The following is a 21,861-nucleotide window of genomic DNA, read 5'->3' as shown; positions in this document are numbered from 1 at the left end:
CACAGCATTTGTGAGAGGTAATGGTGGAGGGGGCATCCTCAACTTAGTTAATTTATCTTGCAGTAGGAGTTGTGATACTTTGAGGGACATCTTTCACTTCACGTGCCTCTCCAGTGATGGGGCATCTAAGTCATAAGCTTTACACTACTCCCTCCCACATAACCTATCTTTCTGTACTTCAAAGCCTCTGAGGGAGTGGGGTCAGCCTTCCTCTCTGCCATATAGTGGGGGAGACGAGTCTAATGGTTGCTAATTCATTTTTGGCTCATTTTGCTTTGTCAATTCTCTCACTTTGGAGAGCTGCAGCCAGATGGGGGTATATTCTAGACCTCCAGGTTGTGGCAATACTGTTACAGTAAATAGCCATTATGTTAATTTGTTTTGAGATTAAAGACCTATATGAGACTCTAAAAAGACCTTGTTTTCTGCTGAACTATCGGGCTGATTCAGTAAAGTCTGTGGGAGAGCGGGCGCCTGCCCACTCGTGTGATTCAGTATTTAAATTAGGTCTGGCGGTAGAAACGGGCAAAAGGAGGCGCTAGGGACACTAGCGCGACCCTAGTGCTTCCTTTTGCCCTGGAGTGGCGGCTGTCAGCGGGTTTGACAGCTGACGCTCAATTTTGCCAGCGTCTGTTCTTGAGCCCACTGACAGCCATGGGCTCGGAAACCGGACGCTGGCAAAATTGAGTGTCAGGTTCTGGACCTGACAGCTGGCAGCAGACTTCAAAAAAATTTTTTTTCGCTTCAGGACTCTAACTTAATATCGCCATGATATTAAGTTGGAGGGTGCACAGAAAAGCAGTTTTTACTGCTTTTCTGTGCATTTTCCCAGTGCCTGAAGAAATTAACGCCTACCTTTGGGTAGACACTAATTTCTGAAAGTAAAATCTGCTGCTTGGCTGCACATTTTACCTAGTGAATCGCACACGAATACCTAATAGGGCGCTATTAGGTTCGGCGGGTTGGACACGTGTTTTCCGACCCTTACTAAAGAAGGGGTAAGGGAAAACGTGTGTCCAATGGACCCGTAAGTAAGAGAATATCCAGTAATTGTAACTCACATTATTGGTGAAGATTCAGTAAAGGGCTCTTGGCCCATAAAACCCAGCCCTTGCTTTTCTTATATAATCCTAGATCACAAACAACCTTCTGTACATCAAATTCACTTTCCCTTTGTATTTTACACCCTTCAAGTCTTCTTGTCTTAATATCACAAACCTTAGTTGGATCATCTGAAAGACTGTCATAAGTGTCACTTTCTCAGCCTTTATTTATCAAAAGATCTCCATTAAGAGATCATTTAAGCATAATATTGTAATCCTTAAAGTTCCTATGGCTACTTTCTCTCCTTTACAGTATGAGTTTACTATTCAAACTGTCTCCTTCAGGGTTGATTTTAAAAGACCTATGTGCATAGGTGTCCTTACACACACACACACACACACACGGCAGCAGGCTGCTGGTGCATGTAACCTATAGTTGCTCGAAGCAGGCACAAACAGGTAAGACACAGTTTGTTTTTTTTGAGGGGGGTGGGGAAGTTTCCTCTCAGGCCCCTCCTAAATTGGAGCAGACTGGGAGGGAACTGGAAGCCACAGGTGTCAGTGTGCACATTATAAAATCGCATGTCATGGGGGTGCGCCTGGTAGCACAGGCACAAGCTTTCAAAATCTACCCCTTCATCTTCAGAAGCCAACTTAGTAAATGTAGCTGTAGAATAGCTAGAGCTCATGGGATTCAAATCTTGGCAAGTACCATGTCAACTTTGTCCAGTAACTCTAAAGTTATGTTTCCACCTGATCAGCTATTGCAGCTTTATTTACTAAACCCCCCCCCCCCCCCCCCCCCCCCCCCCCCCCCCTTTACCTTCTCTCTCATCCTGATTTCTTTCAAAATCAGTAGCAGGGATAGACAAATTGTAAAAAAAAAAAAAAAAGTCAGTAAGTATAAATTAATATGCTGTATTATCAATGAGGATAATGACTGCTGCTCAAGACCTAGACCTGCTACACACATACAATTAGACAACACAAGAATGCCATGAAATGCAATTTCTCAGTTGATGGTTTTCACATTGCTGGTTTATTTTTAGTACAATGGGTCACATAGATCAGAAAATTAAAACACAGAGGAATGTGCTGTTTATCAATTTTAGCAACAAATCACACTTCCAGTGAACAACAGTCAGCTATTTTGCACACTGTATGACAACTAAATGGCCATGGGATTACCAGGCACATTTCTTAACCCCACACTAATCCCTTCTCCCCTAACAAAACCACCCACACTATACATGAAATGAAAGCCAAGGTAATCCGATGCCAAGAGAATGACAAAGAGAAAACATTTTACTTTAGATATTTTAGTGTAATACTCTGTCTGTTGAAACAGCTTCACTCTTAACTGGTGCTGGAAAAAAAAATGAGGCATTAAGGTGAAATATCGGCGTTGTCTATCAGAAAACAATGCATTGTATTACGGGAAGAAATATTCTTTACCAGAAGGAAACCATTTTGAAGATGTGCAGTACTAAAATGGAAAATAAAGTAGATGTATTTTTCTCTCATCTAGCAAGAGGATGCTGTTAGGGCTCAGGCCATAAAAACAATAAACTGTGAGGATAGCTGAGGCAACAAGCCCCCTTCCATGCAATCACATGAGCCAGAACGACACCAATCTGAACAGAGATTAAAAGCCCTCTCAGCTGAAAAATAGGAAACCAAATGAAAGCTCTTCAATTGGCCCATAGCACCAGGTCAGTCTGTAAAATGTGTGTGTGTATGTATATTTATATGTATACACACACCTCCCATAAAGATCAGAGAGTTCTGGTGAAACACTAACAAAATCCTTTATTTATATTCTGGCAGGGGATAGTTGTCTTGGGTCAGCTATGATAGAACAGTTCTCTGAAAGTCAAAATAGCTTTTTGATGGATGATTATTATACCACTCACTACCCGGCACCAGGGAGTCATCCATGCAACACTGCCAGGGCTCTGTTTTATGACTCGAAGCGCAGCAGGACTTGAATTTCTATTTTATTGGACTACAAATCAGGTAATAAAAGCAGATATCCAAGGCCCCTTTCTACAAGTGTCACAGCTTTTCCACCACTGTACTCATTCTCCAAGCAGTATCAAATCAGTTTTTCACCACTTTTTTTTTTCATCTGAACCAGAATATTTGCTCAGGAAAAAAAACAAACAACCCACCAATGCACAGTCACACTTGCAGTTAAATTGGTTAAACCTTATAAATGCAAAAATGTATATCCCCCCCCCCCCCCCCACCAAACTGGAAATTTTTACACAACTAAGCAGATTCAGTTTAAAAAAGTAATGTTAAAATAGGGACTTGTGGACTGATTCAATCCTGTGACACAGAGTTAGGGTAACTGAGACCTGAACAATATGCTGTACATTTCTTTATGCTGTCACAAAAGGTATTGAACACTTGTCTGAGCAGTTTAGAACTTTATATGCAGGCACGGCTTTTTCAGCTTTCTATCATCAATCAACACAGTCTCATATCAGCTGCATCAAAGACCCAAATCTGCTCTTTAAAAGTGTTTAAAAATATGGCCTAAAATCACATCAAGACAGGTACAAATATACAGAGGGTTTTTGTTTTTTTTTTTAATGTGGTTGAAGAAGTTATTTTCCTCTGCATATTTTTACCCTGCACCTTTCAAACAACTGAGCTCCTGTAAAATATTCTACTGTTACTTTAACCCACTGTTTAAAACCAAGCTCATGAGAGGGATGGCAGCATGATCAGTGGTCCAAGACCCCTGTGTCTTTTTTTTTTTTTTTTCCCTCCCCCTCTTATGAGCTGATGATATGCCCGGACCATGTCTCGTGCTTTGTTCCCGCAGCTAAATGGGTGATCACCACTTCTACAGCTTGCAGCTTTTCATTCTTAGGAGGGATTGAGCACAGCTTGTAAGTGACTTCATCTCCTTCCATGAGCACATATTCTCCTTCAATACTGTAATACACAAAAAAAAAAAATCCAGAGTTACCTTACTTTAATAAAACACTGATGCTACAAGGCTAAGTCTTCACAAACATGTATTAGTGGCTTCAAAAGGCATTGTTTTAAAAAAAAAAGTTAATCTCCAAATATGCTTATTGCAGAAGCTTGAGGAATAGGATGTTAAGTGACTTCAAACTATATATAAGCAAAGTCATAGTCCCTGGTAAAACAAAGGAAAAAAAATCAGGCAGATACCACCTAGACAAACCAATAAAAAATACACCCCCCATGCTTTTTAGGAGTCCATGACAAAACATAAAATTACAGCAGTGGGTGAGGCAGACACACTACAGCATTGGTCACCAGCACCAGGGACATACGTTGCAGAGCTATGGAAATTTGATTCATTATGCCAGAGCGCTGACTGCTATGTGTTAGCGTCTGCCAATCCGTTCAAAGTCTTGTAGTCCCATCCAGCTCAGCATTAAAGAATGGATAATCTTATTATCCTATTTGCTAATAGGAATTTATCAATCCTCATTCTCAAACTGTAGACTAGCCTCACAGTATCCCATCTTCATAAGGAATAAAACTGCTTTCTGAAGTGTTTATTGGCAGCATGTGAGGCTGAAATGACACACCTGAATAAAAAATAATGAAAAAGGAAAAAACTATACTGAAACTGCATTAAAACAGCCTGCTCTGAGCTACAATGTGAAAGCTGGATATGGTAGATAATTTAAGGATGTACAGTCAGTGGATAATAATGCTAGAGAAAGGGGAGCAGATAACACCAGTGGCCCCAGGGTACCACCTTAAGTAAAGCAAAGTTTACATGGCCTTAGGAGACAGTACACAAAGAATAGAGGAAAATTGGTTCTTACCTGCTAATTTTTGTTCCTGAAATAGCACAGATCAGTCCAGACAAGTGGGTTTTGTATAGGGATGTGAATCATTTTTCTGACGATTGAAAAATATCATACGATTGAAAATATCATACGATATTTTCAAACTCGTCAGAAATCGGGGGCTCCCCAAAACCGCTAGGAATACCCCACGAAATTGTTTGTGGGGTTCTCTTGTTTCGGGGGAGGGTGGGGAAAAATAGCACACAAACAACCCCTAAACCTACCCCGACCCTTTAAAACACATCCTTTAGCATCCCCCCCCCCCACCCCCCCCCCCCCTCCAAAACTTTTTTAAAGTACTTGGTGGTCCAGTAGGGGTCCCAGGAGCGATCTCCCGCCGTCGGCTGCCACTAATCAAAATGTCGCCGATGGCCCTTTGCCCTTACCATGGGACAGGGGCTATCGGTGCCATTGGCTGGCCCTGTGCCATGGTAGGAGCAATGGACAGACGGCCGGCGCAGCTAATAAAAAAAAAAAACGATCGGACCGCACGCAAAAAAATTTCCCGATAGTCCCCGAACCTGAATTGGTATCGCCTTAGTCAGAAAAATCTCCAGTTCCATCCACGTTCTTCCCTGACCCGACGTTATTTGGATCATTTCCAGGATCATCTGAAAGACCAGCGTTAGCCAAATCACCACCTGGATTATCCTGCAAGTCATCGGCATCATCCTAATCAACATTCACAGTAGAATGGGAAAGACCCAACCTGCGGAATAGGTCCTCCAAACCCTTAACTGGGGACCCTTTAGCCTTCTTTGAGTTCCACTGCAAAACTTGACTAAGGAGCCGTTTACCCCCTGCATGTTTCCTGGCCAATAGGCCTTGTGTGGGAGCAATACAAAATATGTGGAGCATTACTCCCCATCACTACCTCCACAATCTGGTGCCCTTAGGACTCCCCCCCCACCCCCCCTCTGAAAATCAAGCCCAGCTTGCACTGCTGGAGACAAGGGGGAGGGGGAATCTCAAGGCTCCAGAGAAGGAGCCTGCTTCCTGCTATGTGCAGCCCTGCTGCCAGTCGCAGCAAAATCTCCCTTGAAGGCCTCCCTGAGAGGACCCTGAGAATGGGTAGCTCTCCTGTCAGCTGCCGGAGCCCAGGAGAGACCCTCCTCCTCCCCCACATTCAGCTCAAAACATGGCCAACTGCACAGGCCAACTGCAAAGCTGCAAGTGGCCAACTGCACAGGCCCGACAAATCGTGGAGCGCTCAGAAGTCTGTGTCATTAGGGAGTAGGCGCGGCGTGGCCTGCTTTTGCCTGCCGAGCTTCCAATGGCTCGAGTCACTTCAGCGACAGCCTAAAAACCTTGCAGCACCGCTCACCACTGCCTTAGACGGACCAGCAGGACTTAAGCTGCAAACACCTCTTTTCCTTTCATTTAGAAAAAGAAAAAAAAAAAAACCAGGTACAAGAAAACCCAAATAGACCCTAGAAGAAAGAATTACTTCCCTGCTGCTGCTGCCGCCATCAAGCACTCGGGGAAGATGACTTCAAGGGAAGTAGGGAACCAGGACCGCCAGCTTTCCCACACCTGGATGCTGCGGGCTAAAGCCTAACAGGGATAACAAACCCCTGCTCAACCTGAGGAATGGCCCACAAAGGAACCTGACACCTCAGGAGAAGTCTCCTATAATCTTTTAAATTCTTCTTTCACTTCTGCATTATTTCTATTAACTTTGCTAGACTGCAGGTGTGCACCTCTACCATCTTGCTGGAGACAGAGAAATACTGAGAGGACTGCAGGTGGCACGCTGTTAAGTAGCAGTGCCTGAAAAGCTTTTTAGTTCTCTGCCTCCATCTGCTGGTAGGGATGCAAAACCCACTTGGCTGGACTGATCTGGGATATGAACAGGAACATCGCTTATTCAATGGCGCATGGCAAGGTAAGAAAAAATGGACAGTGGTGTAATTTTAGACAGGAAGGAGATGAAATGAAGTAGGTCTGTGCATTTAATGCAAAAAAAAAAAACCCCTACAGCAGGCCTAGATAATAGAATATGATCATCGGATACTACTATTGCTTAATGTCAAAAAGAAAGTGGAAAAGCTGGAGAGTCAAACTGAGCCAACCCAGTCAGTTAACAGTTTTGAACAACAAAACGACTGAGAGAAAAAATAGAAAATGTTACAAAAAAATTGAGAACTTAAGAAAAGTGATGTTCTTCCCAGGCCTTGAATTATTTACAATATCATCTGATCAGGCCTATATGGAAGGAGAACAACAAAGCTTCTGATCTGTTCTTACTTGATAACTCGAATCTTCTGCTGGTTTGTTTTCTTTACCTGGAAGTGCTAAGCTACTGCTCTCATGTGTGCTGAAGCAGAAAACAGACTGGATAACACAATTGTTTTTTTTAGTTCTAGTGTTCAGCTCTCCCCGGATGGTTCAAGACTAGCAAAGTGTAAAAAAAAAAAATCTAGCTGTGACACGAGATGCACTGAATGGAGGGCACGCAGGGTGCAAGGTTTATTCTAAATTATCTGGGTATTTAAAGAATTTAAACTAGAGATCTCAGGAGGCTTTATCCAGAATACTTTACACATCATTGTATTTGAGTGTTGAACTCTTTATCTTGATATTTTTTTGTCAGGATTGTGGTCCTGTTGAAATCTAAAAATGAACTTAAAAGAAAAAGGGCCCATGCATTTATAAATAAGATCGTCTAATAAACTGTTGTATTATCTCTCAGTGAATAGCAGCTCCCTAGTGCCAAGAGCTGCAAAGTGAACTGTGAAAGAGGCCACTGCCTTCAGCAAGCCAGAGGAATGAGAGGAAAAACTCATAGGGACTTGTTAATTCTCATGAGAAATCATCAGCTGTGCAAGGAAATTTTGCAGCAAATATATTTACTTTGCTTGACATTAGCAAACATGCTGGCTATTTATAACAGCTCTGCCCAGACATCTGTCACTTCTGGCTTAGTCAACCTTTTACATAAAGTGAAGGGACAGGGTGAAAGAAGATGGCAGATGAAAAATTAAATTTTTTTTTTAAACTGAGACTACTATAAGCTTCAAAAGATTCTGTGCAGCGACCATATTTTCAGTTTTGTTCATCAATGTGCAAATTTAACTGTGCACTCTGAAACACTTACTCGGAAATATGCACAAAGATGTCTGGTCCGGCATCAGCAGGTGTGATGAAGCCATGGCCTTTGGACCGAGAGAAACACTTGCAGACCCCCTTGGAGACAGGGCCTTCAGATGCTCGCACAGTCCTGTTGGAGATAAATGAATCAGTAAATCTTCCAATAGCTAAAACACCCCCATGGTAAAAGGAAGAATATCTTACCAAGCAGTAAGATACAGAAGATAATTTCACCTGACACTTTAAAAATAAAGTTTCATAAAATTTACAGCGATGGGCATATGTTTATCGTATCATTTGAGAAAAATGTTAAATCATGCTTACCTGATCATTTTCTGTCCTCAAGTCCTGCTACACTAGTCATTATCTATGGGATTTCTCTTCCTCAAAGCTGATGAAGCGAGAAGGCACACCTCTTTTAGGACATCCTTCTGGGCTTAAAAGGGAGGTGGTTTATGGACGAATTCCAGTGGCCTACTGCCAAAGCACTGTGATGCTATGAAATCCCTCCAGTACCCAATTCAGAATCTATCACAAGGTTCTGCAGAGTGCATCAAGGTGAAACACAGAGAATGGAGTGTGCTCCCGGGCCACCTCATATGTTGTGCTTAGGCCCAATATATTCCTCCTCACCCTGGTCTTCTGGGTGGGATCTAAATTGGTCTAGCAGAACTCAAGAAAATAAAACTATCAAGTAAGCGTCATTTAACTTTCCTGATCTTCCTGCTAGACTAGTCATCAAGTATAGGAGTTACCAAAACTTCCCCTTGCTGGCGTGGGTGGAAGACAGAGTTGTCCTCAGGACCCCCGCTCTGAAGGCAGAGTGTTTTGACCTGCACATCCAACCTGAAGGTGTGTAGAAAGGACCATGTGGCTGCGCTGCAAAGTTCATCTAGAAAGAAAGAGTTGCTTACCTGTAAAGGTATTCTCAGAGGACAGAAGGATGTTAGTCCTCAGATGGAGCCCAATGCGGAAAATGTATGTCAAAGTTTCTAGAAACTTTGGCTAGCCACACTGAGCATGTGCAGCATGCCCTATACACACATTCATGCGGGGTCCCTTTTCAGTCTTATAACATAATTACGATAAAACTAAAAAAAAAAAAAATAGGAAAAGCCCAACTCCACAGGGTGGTGAGCGGGTTTCATGATCTCTACCATCTTGCTGTCCTCAGAGAACACTTGTTACAGGTTAAGCAACTCTGCTATCTTAGAGGACAAGCAAGATGGTAGTCCTCCCCCATGGGTGAATCCCTAGCTACAGGCTGCTCCCCAACACAAAAGGGGGTGACAGGCACAACACCACCAGTGTTGTTGGTAACAGAGGGGGAGACAGCCTAGGTTGGGAGAGTTGGGTTCTATACCTCAAGCAGGTTTCAGAGGACGGATTGGCTGAACCTACTTGTTGTGTCGGCCATCCCTATCCAGACAGTAATGTGATCTGAATGTGTAGAGAGAATTCCATTTTTCAGCCATACAGATCTCCTCCATGGGAAATGCTGGCAAGTGGGCCACAGATGCTGCCATGGCTCTGACAGAATGAGCCTTGACATGGCCGCCAAGATGCAGTCCCACCTGGGCATAACAGAAGGAGATGCAATCTGCTAGCCAACTGAACGGAAGGGGACTGCAATTTAAGGGTAAGTGGCGGTGATGGGTACAGCAAACGTCAAGTTGATATGGCTGACAGCTGGGAAATACTCAGAAGAGTGTAGGAAGCAGCAATTGGGCAGACTATTTGGGAGTAAGTCAAACAGTCCTTGGTACTGACATGCTAGTAAACATTTTTCTGGAGATCTGCGTGCTTGCTTCCAGGTGCCATTCACATGACCAGGACCAACAGGCCCATCTCAAACACCAAACTCATACTTGATGGAAATCAACAAAAAATGAAAGATCCTCAAGGGTCCACAAATTAGAAGTAGAAATCTGCCGCTGAAAAACAGAAGTCTTCTTTGCTTTGTCATCTATTCCTATTTCACCCCTCCCCTTCTGTTCCCTGCAGCTGTCTGGTAGGTGGAGACAGAAGGAGAGAGGCTGGATTAGGGAGCAAAGCTGCTCTTCTATACATTGTCTGCTCCACCCTCTCCCCAGCACCACTGCCTAAACTCTGGAAACAAAGCTGAAAGCTCTGGTCCTGTCAGAGATGTAGATGCAAAATTGAGTCAGACCACTTAAAAATAAAAATCAATAAAGCCCTGGTGAAAAATCAGTACTTGGTGTGGTTATTTATCTGTTCACAGGAAAGGAGGATGTGAAGAGAAAAGTAATTAGAAGCACTAATGGCTGTAGGAGTCAGTGTAGCTATCAGGACAAATTGTTTAGTTGTGACTGCGGTTCTTTGCCTCTGTCCCCTCCCTAGCCCACCTAGAATCTGGCACCCTGGGCAAGGCCTAGTTTGTCTAACGGTTAGGCCAGCCCTAGGCCACCACCTGTAATTCCCATTGACCTAAAAGTGAAAAGCTCCAGCACTGTACAGTTCCCCTGAGCCATCTGTAGAGACTGAAGACTGTCACATGCTACATGCTGGAAGCTATAGCCTACAAGGGATTTGGCAGAAAATGTTAAAAACAAACAAAAGAAAACCACACAGATCTAAGCAGGTAAATTGTACTCTCTGTAGTACAGACTTTCAAACCTTTTCTTAATTCTATTTTGTTGACATCCACATACCAAATGAGAGTCTGCATTCACCAATTACTACAGAATAATTACAACAAAAAAGTTTGAATAATAGCTCTGTTTTTCAACAGTGGAAGCAATTAATAAATGCTTTCTGCAGCTGAAGTTTCCTGTGTTAATATGGTAATTTAAGGCAATAAAGTGGTGCATCCATCTCAGCCTTAGCATATCTTGAGCAGTAAGATTCAGACCCTAACATGGGCACTGACAACAGGAAGTGAGTAACCTCACGATGAGAATAAAATGTGTCCCCAATGAAAAGCCTGGCGGTGGGGAAATATACCCAGAAAGACATTTACCTAAGAGATAAAGCTTTTTTTTTTTTTTTTAAGGGGGCGGCAGAACGTGCTACCTGATTTATATGGAAAGCAGATTGGGGACCCCCACCCTCCCTCACACATCACCCAAAGAGCAAATACACCGCTTCAGGATTTAGTCACCGAAGCATGTCAAAAGTTTAAGAATTAAATAATTTACTTTAAGAACATGATCTCTAAATCTGACCCTTTTTATTTTTTGCAAGGTAGTTGCAAATGAAGGATCACAGTACCAGACCGCAGTCCTGGCTGCAACTTGAGCTGAAAGCCAGAAAGACGCAGAGGAAACTACTTGATAAAAAAAAAAATTTTTTTTGGAGCATCTTCCTAGAGCACTGATCTCGCATCCCTTCTTTACAGAATTCCTTTTTTTTTTTTTTTTTTTTTAAAAGAACATGCCACATGTCACAAAGGGGTATGTTAAAAAAAAAAACAGGGAGCACTCATCAAGAGGCTGCTTACCACAACAGAGTGAACGAATGGCAAATTACTACCACCCATAGTAGAAGAGAAGGCCACATTATTGTTCAGTGCTACAAAAAAATAAATAAAAAAACAAGCAGAAAAATAATCAAATGTGCAATTTTTTAGGATTTTTATAGGGAAAAAAAAAGTGGGAGAGAGATCACGTCTGTGCTGGGCTCTTACAAAACATGAACTGAAGATTCGAGGCAACGCCCATGTCGGAGCTCCCACACTCAGAACCAACACCAGAATTCAAAGCTCTACTTACTTGGAGGAGAGCTACAAGCCTCCAACCCAAACCGAAGACCTGGATCGAGATCTAGCGAGACATCCAAAAGGTGGGGAAAAAAAGGGAGAAGATTTGATTTTTGGAGATTTTAATCTGCCGGATGTGGACTGGAATCTGCAAGGAGTAGAGAGATAATGGACGCCCTTTAAGGGGCTCCGCTCAAACAAACGGTAATGGAACCCACAAGGGAGGGTGCGATACTGGACCCTAGTGCCCTAATGTCAGAATAGGTACCCACCTGAGCACCAGTGATCAGACGGTATGGTTCGATATAAAAAATAAGATACAGAGAAGTCACACGAAGACCCGTGTTTTGAATTCCAAAAATACAGACTTTGACAAAATAGGGATGTTCTGAAGGAAGAAGTAGAAGACTGGGAGAAAATGGGTGAAGTAGAATAACGGTGGGTGTACAAGGGGGGAAAAAAAAAAACAACCAGATTTGGTTCTCAAAGGAGATGGTGGAAAAAATAAAAGGCAAAAAGAACAACGTTCAGGAAGGATAAAGGATCCTAAAAAGAGGAACGCAGGGAAGAATATCTGGTGATACTGAGAGAGACAAAGAAAAATCAGGCAAGCAAAAGCCAAGCGGAAGGAAGGATTGCCAAGAGGTAAAGAGAGGTGGCAACATTTTCCAGATAAAGAAGGAAGGCCCATAGTGAAACTGAAAGGAGACAAAGAGACGCAGATGAAGAAATGACAGAAATATTAAATACTTCAGTTTGGAGTTCACTAAAGAAGACCCTGAGGAAGCACTGTTGCTGGTTGAAAGACCATAGATAGGAATGGGGTAGACAACTTTTACAGAAGAGAATGTATAGGAAGACCTAGGAAAACTGAAAATGGACACCACCAAGGGTCTGGATGAGGTACAACCCAGAATACTACAGGCGCTCAGAGATGTCCTGGCGGGTCTGCTGAAAGACCTGTTCAATAGTCTCCTGGAAACAGGAGTAGTGCCACGAAACTGGAGAACAGTGGTGGTGGTCCTGCTTCACATGGCCAACAGAGAGGAGGCTGGAAACTACCGGCTGGTTAGCCTTATCTCTGTGGTGGGAAAATTAATGGAGACTCTGCTGAAAGAAAGAATAGTGATCTATCTACAATCCAGTAAGTTGCTGGATACAAGGCAGCATGGATTCATGCGGGGAAAGTCCTGAAGACAAATCTAATTTTCTTTGATTGGGTAACTAGAGAATTGGATCAAGGAAGAGCACTCAATTTGATTTACTTGGATTTTAAAGGAAGGGTTGCATGCCAAATTTCAAATCACCAAGAGGGCCGGGGTAGAGAGCTTTCCCTTGGTGTCTGGCTCTTTCAGTGATCTGAAATGTTGCAGGCAGGCAGGGTTTGTGCAAAGGTATGGCAGAAAAGTGTTTTGGTAAAAATATTCTTAAGAAGTTGGCAAACCTGGAAACCCTACCACTTCATCACCACCTGCACGTGTCCCCTAGGAGGTGAATAGTAGGGAAATGAGTTTGTGGCACACTCACTTCACCATCCCCCCCCAAATACACTTGCTTTCTTCTTCCATCTTTTCCTCCTCTACTCCTCCTTACTTCCTTCTCCCCCTTTCACTCACATTCCACTTCCTCCTCTCGCCAATCTTCATGCCTTTTCCCACCTCCTACCCCTTCTCGTCTATCCTTCCCTCTCCTTTGCACTTCTCCCCCTCACTCACAGGGCATTTTTACAGGTGGGGTTTGGGGACCCTGCCCGCACTTCTTCTTACCGCCACCATGAAGCTCTTTCTGGCAGGGGTTAGGAACCTTACACACAATGACTTGCTGAAAGGACTTATACATCTCTGTAAAGCTAGGTAATCATTTGGCCCCAGGCCCTGCCAGGAAACTGGGCTCAACTCTTTTACCCAATAAGCACGGTTCTGAGGTGTAGGTTTAGAACTGTTAAGATCAGTAATAGCACTGGGATGGGCATTACTGGTGAGGCCTAGTCAGGTTAAGGATTCTCAGCCTCTTCCCCTGCTTTCTGCCAGCATGCAGACACACTTTTGGATGAAATTGGACAGACAGCTGCCTTCCCACAGCAGAAGAAAAAAATGATGCCAACCAGCAAGTTGTTAAACGGCAAGAACCTTTTGGCATGGAACATGGAGATCTAACAACCTCCTGCAAAATAAATATAGAGATACCCCATCCACCTCTAACCCCAAGCGCGCTAACAAGCTACACTGCCAACTCAAGGTCAGCGTATTGTTCAAGCAAGAGACTGTTCTCTCCCATATGCATGCAGAGACAGCCAGCTTCTGCATCAGCTCAGCGAAGTGATAGATCTACTACTAACTGGAAACGACGTGTGAAGAAAAGCAACAGAGTACTGCAGCAGCAGCCACTACAAACTACTGACCTGACAATGGCATCTCTGTTCCCTCTGCTTCTGGCCAAAGTGGGGAACCAGCCGATTTAGGCAAGAGAGACATCCTGTTTTATCTGGTATCTAGGTGTAGAAAGAACTGGCTTTCTGGCAGGTTACAATAAATATAGTACCACCGGTTGGTTCCTCCTGTCTTTATATTGCCCCCACGTGCTTCTTGGCAGCCACGTTAGCAGTTCTAATAGTTCTATCAGCAGCAGCCCGGACTCAGGCGTGAATTAACCACAAACATATACTCAAGGGGAGTTCCTGCAACGTAAATGCACTGAAAAACACCAAATTTCAGCCTCCTCAACTCCCAATTAGCTGAAAAGTACACCCCTAAATTTAAATGTTTATAAAACCCTGACAACCAGAAACTCCAGATATAATTAACAATTGCAGAAAACAGCAAGGCATGATCAGAAGAGAAATGTCCCTGCAGTTAGCAGACCCAAAGGCGAGGATACCTCGTAGTACAGCAAGGAACTATATAGCAAAGACTAAAAGGGATGGCAAAATAAAAACTCGTACAAACTGTTTTTACACTGCTGCATCAGCAGCAAGATTCAGCGGACTTGCTGTCAGCTAATGCCAGATGAATGTGGTTTCCAACAGGATCCAGACAATATTCCATTGTCTGGGATTTAACACTTTCAAGTTGGTGTCATTTGTTAGCATTCTGCCACCTCAGTTTTAACAATGAGCTTTAAAAAGAAGACGTCCAATGTGCACTTTTTACACCCCCTCCAAGTATGGAACAAAAGCACAAAAACCAACCTTTAAATTACCTCTAGTTAATTAAAAAAAACAAAAACAAAAAAACCCCCACAACCTTTTTAATGAAGATTTCAAGGGCTTATTTGGAGGAAGGAGAACGGAAACGGATAATCTTGACGAGCTACAATATCTACGTACAACCCGTCTATCACACTCACGCAGAAAATGTCCTGGTGCGCCTGGTTGGAAGGGGACTTGGAATCAGGTGTCCTCTCATGGGCGATGGTGATCGCTCCCTAGGCCTGCGGCCGGCTGGCAGATGGAGGGCCCCCGGTGATACAGGCACCTGAGGCGACGAAGGCAATGCTGGGGATGAAGGGGACTCCCCAGGAACCGGAGATGTGGACGCAGATGACATTGCTGATCTTTTGCCTAGGACGAATGTACAAAAAATTAAAATTGCAAAAAAAATGACCATTGTATAATTTTAAAAGTTTTCCAAAACATTCCAATATTTTAAAAAGTCGATTGCACATTTAAATACAGAAAACCAATGAGCCTTTTCAAGCCCTCATCTGCAAGCCAACGCCCATTTCAGCAATTCAGCTCGCATTCTGTTTTGAAGTTGTGATAAAAGTGCAACATGAATGGTGATATGCATCATACATTTGTACAGAAAACATAAGCTTTCCCCTCAAAGCTCTTGATTATAAACATCCTATTTTTAAGTACTAAATACATCAATACCAAGGGGGAGGGGCTAATTATGCATGCAACATTTTGTTCCAATTAGACACCAAATTTACTGAAGAACACATTTTTTAATCCAATATTTTAAATATTTCAGGACAGCTTCTTGTTCACTTAAGTTTTCACTTTAAAATTCTAATTTTCTGTTCTTACCCCAAGTCCTTCTCCCATTCAGGAAATATTGTCCTTGCAATATCTGTGACATCAAGTTACTCCGATTATTATTTTTCCCAACACTTCGTAAGAGCTCTGCTCTAGAAATGGAAAGCAACCCCTGCAGCATCAGTATTAAAATTAAGCGCTATCTGGCTAGTTGCACACTACCATACAGAAAGTCCCTGGTTCAGTCCCATAGTTGGGTCTTCCGCTCGCTCCCTCATTCAGCTGGGGACGCCATGATACCTGTTAGTGCCCATGATGCAAGTTTCTGAAAGGAGCTCCCAGCCTCAGGATCGTGCAATGAACAAAGAATGGGGGGGAGGGGGAGGAGTTTTAAAGTGGAGCAAAAAAAAAAAAATCCCCAAGTAGTTGGGGGGCTGAAGGTCCATAGCAGCACTGGTTCCCACTGAGCTCCATAGACCACAGGATGAATTCGCCGACAGCACCGACATGGACCTAGCTCTTGGAGCTCAGTAAAAAGCACACTGCCTCATGACCTCCACAGGCTCTTCCAGGGATTAAGTTTTAGCAAGGTAGTTGATACTTCAGGGAGGAGGGTGAGTAATAATTATAGCTAATTCATCCTGCTGTCTCCAGGTGAGCAAACTCGCTTTCTCCATCAGGCAGGAATTAATCATAACGCGTGGGGAGTCCCAAGCTGACAGTGGAACACATTTTCAGACTGAACTTGGACTTCCATGGATGGTGCCAGCAGCACCTCCTTCCATACCATGGATTCAGCAGCAGGACTCTTGGGCTTATGCAACGAAGCACACTGCTCTGAAACAAAATTGACGGCGCCTTGGTTTAAAGCTGAACGTGCCGATTGCACCCTAGAATGCAAGCAGTTCGCCAATACAGACAGTGCACGTCGGTCGGCGTCAGGTCCGGGTAAAACAAATTGCTCGGCACCACACGGATCTTCTGCGCCATGAAGGGTGATGAGACCAATGCCAGTGAGGCTCTCTCCCGCATGGGCAAAGCCCTGTGCTGATCTTTTCTACAGTTTCAAGGGGGGTGGCCCCTATGCAGACTCCTCAGGTCAATTAGATGCTCTTTTCAGTGTCTCCAACAGCACCATGTTCAACCCACTGATGCAGGATGGATCCAGGAACTGGCGCCAAAGAGGTGGAGGGGGCTAGCCTTTCCATACTTGCAAGAATGAGGAGGGGGGGGGGGGAGATTCCCACCTTGATTCTCACATGCCTCCATCTTCTAGCCACTGTACTATTGCACCCTTGGGGGCATCTAACCACAGCTGTAACAGTTGGAGAAGTCAGGATGAGGGCCCAGACGGTGATAGCAAGCAGAGTGCCTACCCATGATGGTCATCCAGCACCCCCAGATGCGGGCCTTGAAGCTTCTTGACCTTCTCCATACTCTCTCTCTCTTTGATTTTGTAGAACTTAAAAGTTCTGTATGAGGGGCTGCCAAGGCAGTGGCAAAAAAAGAAAACAAAAAACAGAAGTAGCAATGAGGCACAGAAGGGGGACTAAGGCCAAAAAATCAAAATATTTTATGAGAGGCTCGGATGACAGTGTGCAGTCATGGGAACGTCCATGCATGTTCAGTAAAGTCTCTATTGAGCTCTGACAGCTGGGTCCGTGTCAGCATCATCGGATGATGTCGCCAACACATTATGGCTAATTCATGCCTGCTTGTCAATGGAGAACTACTGAACCCAAAAAAAAAAAAAACAACCCAATAGATGTCTACAAAACATCCACAGCCAATACAAAGAAAAGAAGGAAGCAGTTTTTGTGGAGGGTAAGGGCAGCTGGGGGTAATCCTAAGGATATATAAATTTAACAAGAAGAAAAAGCATATGAGAAGGCAGACTACTTTTATGAACAGAAAACACAAGGTCATCGGGGTTAGGAAAACTCAAAAGGAAGTTTTTCTAGTAATATGCAGGCACCTTCTCCAGCAAAAATCTGAAGGATGCTGACCATTAAGATGTGAAACTGGTCAGCGATCTATATTAACCTGTTCAACATACATTTATCAGTCCCCACAACAGCTAATGTAACTCAGATTCTGTTTTCTGGGACTCCTCAAGATCGTTTTTTTGGCAGCTATCAGTAAGCAGGGGTGGAAAGCTTTTCTGAAAACTCAGGTCCCAGGCAAAATATTTTAGGAGCCAGGGAACAATTTTTTTTCTCCTGATAACCAGAGATTTAAAAAAAAAAAAAAAGTGCTTTTTTTTTGGCTCTGCTTACTTTCTTTTTTTCTTCCAGCCCCTCTGCCTATTCTTCCCTACCTCTCCCCAGATTCCACAGGGCTGGTGGAAGCAAATTTTGCTGGGCCTGGGGTCAGGTGCGACAGTGAGGCAATTTGATACTAGATCCCACATTTTAGGCACCCAAGCAACTTGGCATCTGGGATTCTTTCAGCGCTGCTAGTGAATGTCTGAAACCATTCTCCCAGTTAGACTGGCCACATGCCCGAACTTAGAAAAGTCTTGCCCCTCATTTTCACCAAGGACTGCAAGTACTGCAATCCACAGAGCTACAAGAGCGAGAGGTAGAATAGGGGGGTAGGAAGCTGCTAGCTTCACGATCGACATCCTTGTTGGTCAACTCAACCAAGAGGCAAACTGGAAATCCTGTAGAAGCCGGCCTGACGAGAGCGTTACCCAAAGGCCCTTCCTATTTCTACTCATCAAGTGCCCCTATGCAAAGTAATGATGGTTCTGCATCCTGCCAATGAAGTCAACCACCATTTGATAGAATGAGAATTATATGAAGACATCAATGCCCTCAATCCACCTCAAACCCAAGCTAAAATCTGAAAATATTTTCCCCAAAGACAAACAAAAGTCTAAGTGCAACCACTGAGCCTAAAACCTGACCTTTTCAAAAGGTCACTCCCCAGCACACAACACAAAGAAAAATATTAAGTTCTATGAGCTCATTCATAATTAAAATTGTCGACAATTAACATAAAAGGCTTCTCATGGTGTTTTCTTTTAAATAAAGCTGATGAATTATTCATCCAAATGAAGCCTCTCAGCACCACTTGTTAAGACAAATGATGTCATAGGTCATAAAGAGAACTGATTTGTAACTCACGCAGTTTGCTCCAGGAGAGCATTTTAAGCTGGAAAATAAGACTGCTCAACAGAGAGTTCTACATGGATTTTTGTTTTTTTAAACTGGAGTATAAAATTTCCTTATAAAACTGAAATTAAACAGATTTAACGAAAACCTGCTGATGATCACAGGTGGTGGAAACCATTTCCAAACACAAAGCTAGCCTTTAAATAATAGACATGTTAGCAAACCTGATAAGGTTGAACACACTGGGGACCTTCTTGAAGCTTTCTATAATGCTGAATAGTAACCACAGAGGAGTGCTGAAGGTGAACAGGAGCCTGTATTAGCTGGTCCAGTTAGCCAATGCACGTTTTCCTAGCTTGTGTTAAGTCATTTTAGATGGCCACTAAGCTGCTGTATGTGGGGAAAATGAAAAAAAGATCAAGCAAGCCCTCAATCCACCTCAAAAAAAGGACGAAAGTTCTGGGCTGGGTCCCTATTCCATAGACTGAAAGAGAAGCAGCACCGAGAGGTTGTCAAAAATATAGCACCAGGGGGCGGTCATCTGTTGGCAGCCCCTAAAGAGCTGCAGTGTCAAGCCGATCATGATGGCTGCTCACCCTGTAAAGATTTTGTAATGAGTTTGTCAGTTGCTTAGTTTAATACTGCTGCCCTTAACATAAGGCTTGGGGGTAACCTGCACGGAGCAGGACAGCCAAAATGTAAAGAGAGGAATGAGATTTTCAAATTTTCAGGAAAACCAAAAGGACACAAAGTGAAATACTCAATTTTTCTCTTCCTTTTTAATCTCAACAACTGTGTTTCACATTTCCCCATTCTCTAGATTGAATGTCCAGGCTATTCAGAGGGGAGGGAATACCTATTCATTTCGCATCCTTAACACTCGATGGCAGATAGGTCTTTTCTCTGTCCCTGGGCCTCAATGCACCACCTCCGTGGTTTGCTCATGTTCAACCAATGTCTAAGAGAGGATCCAACCCCAGATATAAAATTTCCAGAAGCATTCTTAATTAGCAACCAATCACAAATCATTTATATCCAGAATCCCCCCAACCAAATGAAACCTCTTCATGCAAAAAACTCCCCAACATAAAAGTTTTAGAAGTGTAGCTATGTAGAACAAATTGGGAAAGACCTGTATATTGTCTCTCTCATTAACAGCTTCTATTTCACACCCAATTTTCAAAGTAAAAGTTCCCCACAGAGCTAATGAAGCCTGCTTTCTAGAATGCACATACATACGCCTCTGTGACATGGAAATAAATACTCATGTCCAACTCATCGTGGCCCCCTGACATATCCTGAAAATCTGGTGTGGATCAAATGCAAAATCAAAAATATGGACCTCCTGAAATACCAATGTGGATCAGATGGCCAAAAAAAAAAAAACAAAACAACCCACACACAAAACAGAGGACAACTGTGCAAGTATAAATAAATGGATCAAAAAAAAAAAATATATATACCTGTCAGAATTCTCATGTCCCCACCCGACATACCCTAAAAATCTAGGGATTATAGGACACTTAATGGGGAAGTTCCTAATCAGGGACAGACAAACTCCATCACGTGGACATAACCTCCCAACCTTCAGATAGTAGGTTAAAATTGGCGATATGGAGCTTTAGATTCAGAAAATTCATGCTTGGTTCACCCAGTTGGTAGAATGCATACACAATTCACCTTACACCTGCTTCTTATTTACTGACCTGCCTGACACAACAGTATAGGGAAGTATGCATTTTCATGGCCTTCAATGTAGTGAATACATGGTTGATTTCCATTTCACTGCTACCAGTCTAGTACCTTTACCTTCATTTTCTAAAACTTGCCTCAAGTACAATGGAAACACAGACGCCACGAGAACACAGCAGTTATACAGTTTACCTATTCCACACAGAACTGGGCCTTTCACCAGTTTTATTCTGGCAGGGACAATACAGTACTCCCTTTCCCACATTTTCACCAATGCATTTAAATATCTGCAGTTCTAAGCCACTGATTAAACAGCAGAAGGAGCGGTCTTGAGAAGCTGCACCTGCACTGAAGAGAAACCTGCATGGCAGCCCAAACCTTTAGAGAACTGTGTAAAACTCAAGAAGATTTGAAAAGAAAAATGCTCTAAAATAATTTTTTTTTAATGTAGAATAAATGCAGACATTTTCCCAGCCTTTACGATTGCGTCAGCAGGTGGTATTAAATTATGCCTACAGATCTGAGGTAACTGTTCGATGTGGAACTCGTTTCCTCAAGAACTATTACAAGAACATAAAGACCCACCATAATGAGACCCATTTCGAAGAAGATTATATTGATGGAGGTGTGCCTCATGCAACTGCGTGTCCTACTTCCAATTTTCTACCTCTGGTCATCACATGGAAAAAAAAAAAATGAAGTTGCTCTAGTCAACTCAGAAAGATATGAAAATATTTCCACAAAACAAAAACAAAAAATAGCAGTGGGCCTAAAGATCATTGCTAGCTTTGTGCCACCAAAACAAAACCTGCAGGAAATGAAATCTGCACGCTCTTGCAGCCGCTTTGAAATAAACAATCTGTCGGCTTTTTTTTTTTTCATACTCTATTGTCTTTCGTGGGCAAAGTTCGCCTCGAGGGCTGCACCACAGAAGGCCATGAACAGTGAGAGGAGCAGTTTCCTAGTCTCTGAAGACTCTGGCTCACAGTGCACAGTTTTAAACCGATCGAGGCCATCTTCTGCAGCTGGGTGCAGGTGGGACGTCGCGCTTCCAGGCGAGCGCAAGGATTACTGTCGGCGCTAGCTCTCAGTCACAACTGAGGGAAAGGACGAGAACATAAGAAGTGCCAAGGTCCCACTGAGCCCAGCGTTCTGTCTCCGACAGTGGCCAGTCCAGGTCACAAGTGCCCAGCGGATCCCCAATAGTTCCATCCGTTTCTTGTATATCGCTTCCCGGGATAAGCGCTGGCTTTCCCCGAGTCTACCTAGTAACTGTTTATGGTCTTGCTAAGGTACCTGGAAGTGACCAATGAGTTCAAAAGGTCAGAGGCTATTTGTAGTAGGCTCAGGCCAGAGGATAGGTGAGGCGGTGACCAAGGCT

General features: G+C 43.3%; 1 protein-coding gene across 3 annotated transcripts in view; it reads right to left on the bottom strand.

The window, feature by feature from the left end:
• Window positions 1–2,063: 2,063 nt before the first annotated feature.
• CARHSP1 (calcium regulated heat stable protein 1) overlaps window positions 2,064–21,861 on the bottom strand; it is a 34,583-nt gene continuing 14,785 nt past the window's right edge. For all 3 annotated transcript variants that reach the window (XM_029576230.1, XM_029576231.1, XM_029576229.1), the window contains exons 2-4: window positions 15,039–15,252; window positions 7,983–8,105; window positions 2,064–3,989 (exon numbers count right to left, since the gene is read on the bottom strand). In XM_029576230.1, coding sequence (XP_029432090.1) covers window positions 3,827–3,989; window positions 7,983–8,105; window positions 15,039–15,252 — 500 coding nt within the window. In that variant the 3' untranslated portion in view covers window positions 2,064–3,826. The remainder of the gene's footprint in view (window positions 3,990–7,982; window positions 8,106–15,038; window positions 15,253–21,861) is intronic.

This window comes from Rhinatrema bivittatum, chromosome 14 (genome assembly GCF_901001135.1).
Source record: "Rhinatrema bivittatum chromosome 14, aRhiBiv1.1, whole genome shotgun sequence".
Taxonomy (NCBI): domain Eukaryota; kingdom Metazoa; phylum Chordata; class Amphibia; order Gymnophiona; family Rhinatrematidae; genus Rhinatrema; species Rhinatrema bivittatum.
The sequence above is the reverse complement of the archived record's forward strand: the minus strand, read 5'-3'. Positions and strand labels throughout refer to the sequence as shown.